This window comes from Nanorana parkeri, unplaced genomic scaffold (genome assembly GCF_000935625.1).
Source record: "Nanorana parkeri isolate BGI_ZX_2015 unplaced genomic scaffold, ASM93562v1 scaffold947, whole genome shotgun sequence".
Lineage (NCBI taxonomy): Eukaryota > Metazoa > Chordata > Amphibia > Anura > Dicroglossidae > Nanorana > Nanorana parkeri.
The window spans coordinates 64,012-70,694 of NW_017307215.1; the positions used below are offsets into that span (position 1 = coordinate 64,012).

General features: G+C 49.0%; 1 protein-coding gene across 1 annotated transcript in view; it reads left to right on the plus strand.

The window, feature by feature from the left end:
- Positions 1 to 6,677, plus strand: part of ZBTB7B (zinc finger and BTB domain containing 7B) — a 9,446-nt gene extending 2,769 nt beyond the window's left edge. The window contains exons 2-3 of the mRNA XM_018566420.1: positions 2,910 to 3,970; positions 6,249 to 6,677. Of these exons, the coding sequence (XP_018421922.1) occupies positions 2,916 to 3,970; positions 6,249 to 6,654 (1,461 nt within the window). The 5' untranslated portion in view covers positions 2,910 to 2,915 and the 3' untranslated portion in view covers positions 6,655 to 6,677. The remainder of the gene's footprint in view (positions 1 to 2,909; positions 3,971 to 6,248) is intronic.
- Positions 6,678 to 6,683: the final 6 nt, after the last annotated feature.

Sequence of the window (6,683 nt, forward strand, 5' to 3'; positions counted from 1 at the left end):
ATTTATAAACACCCCCCCCCCCCCCCCATTGTCACATCCTGCAACATAGTATAACCACATGATAAAATGCCAGATTAGGAACATCTGGTAGTAATATATTACTAGATCTAAAAACAACTACAACATCAGACAGAAACTGGGTAGTAATAAGATTATTACACCTCGGTCACCGTACCTGCCCTCATGTCATAGAAAGCACAAAACCAAGTAGAAAATAAATGAACAATGTCACCGGCAGTATAGGAAGCGCAGTTAGTGCTGAGTATACAAATCCAGACAAAGCAATTAGATTGTAACATGTGTGTCCAGTATTGGCTTTGCCTGGTGTATTCATTGTATGGTGATATGGTGTGCAGCAGATGCATAACACCATGCGTTAAGTATTTTATTATGCATATGGTAGGGGTGGGGTTGTATTGCACAGGGTGTAGTGTATAAAGATAGACACATACCACATACCCCTGATGCCTAACCTGCTGGCCTTTGGCACATTTTCTGTGGCCCTTGGGGCCCCTGCAGACACTAGTTTGTGTTTCCGTATTGCCCTGTTAAAGCAGCGATCTCATGCATATATAGCATACTACAACAGTCTCAATAACTCCTATAACATGTGCGCATGATCATGTGTCTTCTATTGTCAACTCTGGCCCGCTGCGTCGGAGGGATCCCCTCTCTGGCCCGCTGCGTCGGAGGGATCCCCTCTCTGGCCCGCTGCTCTGAGCCATCCCTCTCTGGCCCACTGCGTCTGAGCCATCCCTCTCTGGCCCACTGCGTCTGAGCCATCCCTCTGTGGCCTGTCCCTGTTCTATTGTGAAAATTGTCAAATAGTTGCATACTTTAATAAACATATAGAGCCAATATCAGTCATACATTTAAGGACACATGAAGCCAATGTGGGGCATATTTTATTGGGCGTATAGAGCCAATAGTGGTAATGGGCATATAGAGCCAATAGTGGTAATGGGCATATAGAGCCAATAGTGGTAATGGGCATATAGAGCCAATAGTGGTAATGGGCATACAGAGCCAATAGTGGTAATGGGCATACAGAGCCAATAGTGGTAATGGGCATATAGAGCCAATAGTGGGGTATACTTTATTGGGCATATAGAGCCAATAGTGGGGTATACTTTATTGGGCATATAGAGCCAATAGTGGGGTATATTTTAATAGGCATATAGAGCCAATAGTGGTAATTGGCATATAGAGCCAATATGGGGCATTCGGTATTGGGCATCCTACATCAATAGGGGACATACTATATTGGATATATAGAGCCAATATGGGCTGAACTGACACAAATGGAAGAGAGTCACAGCTTGGGGTCTGGTCAATGACCTGAACTCTGACAATAGACATTCTAGTTCTATTCAGTATATTTATAGCCGGTTACAGCCTATGAAGCGTGTAAAGTGCGCCTAAGTTTAAAAAAAAGATATTTCTACATTACACGGCGCGTATGGGCTTGTGTCCCCAACTCGGTGTATATTTGAATGAGGTTACACTAAAATGTTTTCTCTAGTATGATATTGTAGGAATTGCTGCGTGTAATCCTTTCTTAGAACATATGGACTTGCGTACATGAGGCGCATTAACCCTTCATGTCCTGTGCCGTTATGCAGTTCCTGCCTCTGACACCCCCACACCCCCCAGCACACGGGGAGGAAGCGTCTTATCTGCTCCGCTGTGAATTTCCACTCCCTGCTCAGTCTTGTATTACACAGTATCTGACGAGGGCCAAACGTCACCTCCATGTGTCCCCTAAGGGGCAGCCTTTAACATCCACGTCCTGGTATCTTATTCATGGAGGAAATGTTTGCTCCTAAGACAGCTCCTACCTTGACCTTGCACAGTATGAATGCGGGAGGTATTGCGGCCACTCTTTTATTGTATAAGAATGGACGTGTCGGGTATATGGAAAGCAATGGATGCCAGGCAGCGTGCCACCAGTGGGCGGCAGTCGGTAAATGGTTGACACTGGTTGCTGTGACTGGTGTAACCAGTTCACTGGCGGTGTGATCGGGACCATTCCAAGCATTTTATGCAGCTGCAGTTTTTGTCCCCAGCCCTCCTGCAAGGCTGTGATCCACAGAGCTGACACTTCGTTCGTCTGTGTTCCCAGTGTGGCGTGTCACGCCGTGACTGGTACAACAGGTCCGTCCTGTCCCCCTCTCTGCTTTGTGGCAAGGAGGGGCTGTCCATTCCTCAGCAGGGAGGGGTCCCTCGTTTCTGGCTCGGGAGGGGCTGTGTTAATTGGAACAAGACACCTGCTGACGACTCCTGCCAGGTTACTAGGCGGGTGAAGTCTTCCCCTCGGAAAGCAACCTGATCCAGCCGGAGATCTGCGTGACATCAACTGCTGTCTGTGTCTTCAGTGGCTCCCATTTTCCTGCCCGACCCTCTCCATGTCGGTGACGAATCTTCCTGTCAGCATCTCTGACTGCTCAAAATTTTCTCCAAAAACCTCACAGAATCAGCCCCCCGACACAGAAAAAGAGCTGGCTTGGCCTCCAATAACATATACTGTATCTGGAGAGCGGTGATGTCACCCCTGTATAATATACCTTGTATCTGGAGAGTAGTGATGTCACTCCTGCATAATATACCTTATATCTGGAGAGCGGTGATGTCACGCCTGTATAATATATCTTATATCTGGAGAGTAGTGATGTCACTCCCATATAGTATATCTTCTATCTGGAGAGCGGTGATGTCACTCCTGTATAATGTATCTTCTATCCGGAGAGTAGTGATGTCTCCTGTATAATATATCTTCTATCTGGAGAGCGGTGATGTCACTCCTGTATAATTTATCTTATATCTGGAGAGTAGTGATGTCTCCTGTTAAATGTAATCTGGCAAGTTCTATAACTTTCTTTGTGCTAATTCTTTGTATTCGCTTCCTCCAGGTGGTGATGGCGACGTCAGAAGACGAGTTGATTGGGATCCCCTTCCCAGAACACAGCAGTGATCTTCTGAGCTGCCTTAACGAGCAGCGTCACCGCGGTGTGTTGTGTGACATCACCATCAAGACGCAAGGGTTAGAGTACCGCACCCACCGCGCTGTGCTGGCCGCCTGCAGCCAATATTTCCGCAAGCTGTTCACTGGGGCGCCGTCTGGAAAGTCATCACGCAATGTTTGTCACCTGGACTTCCTCAAACCCGACGCTCTTGGGGCCCTTCTGGACTTTGCCTACACCGCCACGCTCACCATCAGCAATGCAAACATGCGGGATGTGCTCCGTGCCGCTCGCCTCCTGGAGATCCCGTGCGTCGTCCAGGCCTGCGTGGATATTCTACGATGTAACGGAGGCCGAGAGGAAATGGGGGCAGATGCTGAAGATCTGGAGGGTTTCCTACGGGCGCGGCAATATCTTGAGTGTTATGGTACGCAGGAGAACGGTGAAGATGTCTCCTCCCCTCTAGAGGCTGAAAGTTCTCTACTACCAGTCCACCCAATGCCGGTGCCCCAAAAACCAGTGCAGCTGATCCCTCGAAAAGGCCGGAGGAAGTTCCTGCAGGTCAACCCGAGCCAGAGGCCGCAGAACGGTAACCCGTATATTGTGGATGACGACTCTACAGAAAGGGCGGAGAGCCCCGCCGAAGCTCCATCACCGGCCGAATTGCCGCCAAGTGACGGCAGCCTCAACTACGAGCGCTACACCCCTGACAACGGGCTCGGGGTCCAGCACATGTTCGTCCCCCCTTCTCCTCCAGACGAAATCCTATCTGACGAAGAGCCCACCGATATGACCTTTCTGGGGACCCTGGACCACGAGCACCACGAATTGACGGCCTCTTCCCTGGACGGCACCGACAAGCTCGTAAGGAAACGGCGATCGCAGATGCCGCAGGAGTGTCCTGTCTGCCACAAGATTATTCACGGAGCTGGGAAACTGCCCCGCCACATGCGCACTCACACGGGGGAGAAACCTTTCGTGTGTCAAGTGTGCGGAGTGAGATTCACCAGGTGAGCCTCAGAAAAATATGCCCGATCCCATGGACTGATCGCATTCCTTTTCTGTGTTCTGTGCATCAGCCATGACTAAACAATGCTGGGATCAGGTACAGGCACAGCATGCCTCCCACTGATGCCCAGTGATCTTAAAGCAAAGGGGGTCCAGGCACAAATTACTCCGAGCATGGTTTAGCATTTGAGCTCATTTGTGGAAAAGTGGCCCCTCCACCTATCAACTCAAATTTGTTAATTGGTCGTAATAGATATTGAAAGAGCTCCAATGTTGGAGACTGGAGTCAAATTTGTTTATATCGAAGCTCTTCTAAACCCTCTGCATATAGAATTATTGCCCCCCCCTGCCCCCCTAAACTCCATCTAGTCTTTTCTGCCCCCTTCATGCTCCACATAGGTCCTTGGCTTCTGGTCCTAACCAACTCTCATCTACATCTCTAAAGGAACTCCATCTATAATTAATTTGATTGTGAATGGAGAAGTGATACTCTGACACTGTTAGTTATTTGTAGGGTCTAATGTTTTCAAGGTGTGAAAACGTCACAAGGTTCTCTGCAGCTCAGCCTCCTAAGCATCCTCTGCTGATGATTGAGAGACTGGAGCAAATTTGTTTATACCGAAGCTCTTCTAAACCCTCCTCATATAGAATTATTTGCCCCCCCCTGCCCCCCTAAACTCCATCTAGTCTTTTCTGCCCCCTTCATGCTCCACATAGGTCCTTGGCTTCTGGTCCTAACCAACTCTCATCTACATCTCTAAAGGAACTCCATCTATAATTAATTTGATTGTGAATGGAGAAGTGATACTCTGACACTGTTAGTTATTTGTAGGGTCTAATGTTTTCAAGGTGTGAAAACGTCACAAGGTTCTCTGCAGCTCAGCCTCCTAAGCATCCTCTGCTGATGATGTGTGACAACAGGCTGCTGCTATTTTTGCACTCACCAGGTCATCGGGGTTGGCAGGGTGTAAGGCCATTCCCCCCTCTTCTACCGCTCGCTCTTATCCTCCCTCCCTTTCATCTTCTTCCTTTCTTTCATCTCCCTCCCCATCATCTTCCATCTCTCATTCTTCCACTTTCTCCTCTTCTTCTTCTTCTCCCTCCCCATCGTCTTCCATCTCTCATTCTTCCACTTTCTCCTCTTCTTCTTCTTCTCCCTCCCCATCCTCTTCCATCTCTCATTCTTCCTCTTTCTCTTCTTCTTCTTCTCCCTCCCCATCGTCTTCCATCTCTCATTCTCCTTCTCCCTCCCCATCGTCTTCCATCTCTCATTCTTCCACTTTCTCTTCTCTCTTATTTTCTGTCTCTGCCAAAAACAAAAATGTTTGTACTTTCCTTAAAATCCCTTTTCTCTGAGTCCATTGAGGGACGCAGCTTGATGATAATTAGGGAACCTAGATTATACTGCCGCCTACAGGAGAAATGGATACTAGGCACAAGGAGACGGAAGGCCAGCCCCATTGAGGCTATATGCCTTCCCAACTGCTCTGGTAGCAAGCACCCCAACAATGACAAAAACAATGGCATAGTGTGTGTGTGTGTGTGTGTGTATGGGCTGTGTTCTGCAATGGACTCAGAGGAAAGGTTTGTACAGATATTTTCTGTATCATCCAGTTAGGGACACAGCCTGATGATATTTACTAGAGATGTCCAAAGGCATACCAAACTGAGGGGAGGCGGGAAAACCAAAGCAAATTTAGCAAAACTGGGGCAGGTGGGAGGGGTTATAGTCTCAAGGGGGTTGGTCCTAAGTCTTCTTGTGCCTAGTGTCCATTTCTCCTTCAGGCGGCAGTGTAACCTAGGTTGCTTTAGTATCATCAAGCCGCATCCCTCAAAGGATGATGGAGAATTGACCTTTAGTGTCCGCATTCACATTTCTCCAACCCCCAGCTCTATTGCTCTTTGGACGGCAATAATGGAAGCTGCATTGCCGATCCAGGGAGTTAGATTGTTAATCAGGAACTTGGCATGTTGTCTGTCTGGCTGTGCCGTTTGTAAACGGCTTGGAAAGCATCAGACGGTCTGTACAGAATTAGAAATTGCAACTATGCATTTAACTGCTTGCCCAGAGTTGGGGTTAACGGTGCAAAACTGGTGGGTAAAGGGGGTTAGCTGTTCAGGTAGCTGCATTGTTTTGACCCCGTTTGAGCACGATTCCCCTGCTGTTCCGTTTATGGAATCCTGGTAGAGCAAATGTACTGTCCAAAACAGTATTATAATGTTAATTTCCTGTTCCGTGTATCCTCCACCTCACGTCTGCCATGTCTTCTCTCTCCCCAGGAATGACAAGCTGAAGATTCACATGCGTAAACACACAGGCGAACGCCCATACTGCTGCGAGCACTGCAGCGCTCGCTTCCTGCACAGCTACGACCTGAAGAATCACATGCACCTTCACACCGGGGATCGCCCCTATGAGTGCACGCTCTGCCACAAGGCCTTCGCCAAGGAGGATCACCTCCAGCGCCACATGAAAGGGCAGAACTGCCTGGAGGTGCGCACCCGCCGCCGACGCAAAGACGACCCTCCAGCTCCACGCATCATCACCCCGACTCCCGGCCTCGACCTTACCAATGGCAAGATGGATGACCTCCGCCTCTCCATGCTGCGCTACTGGGGCCTTTCTCAACCGCAATCGGGAGGGGGCAGCCCTGAGGAGGGGCCTTTGGTACTGGACCCTTCGTAGCACTTTGGTGACGGTAAACGCCCCCCCCC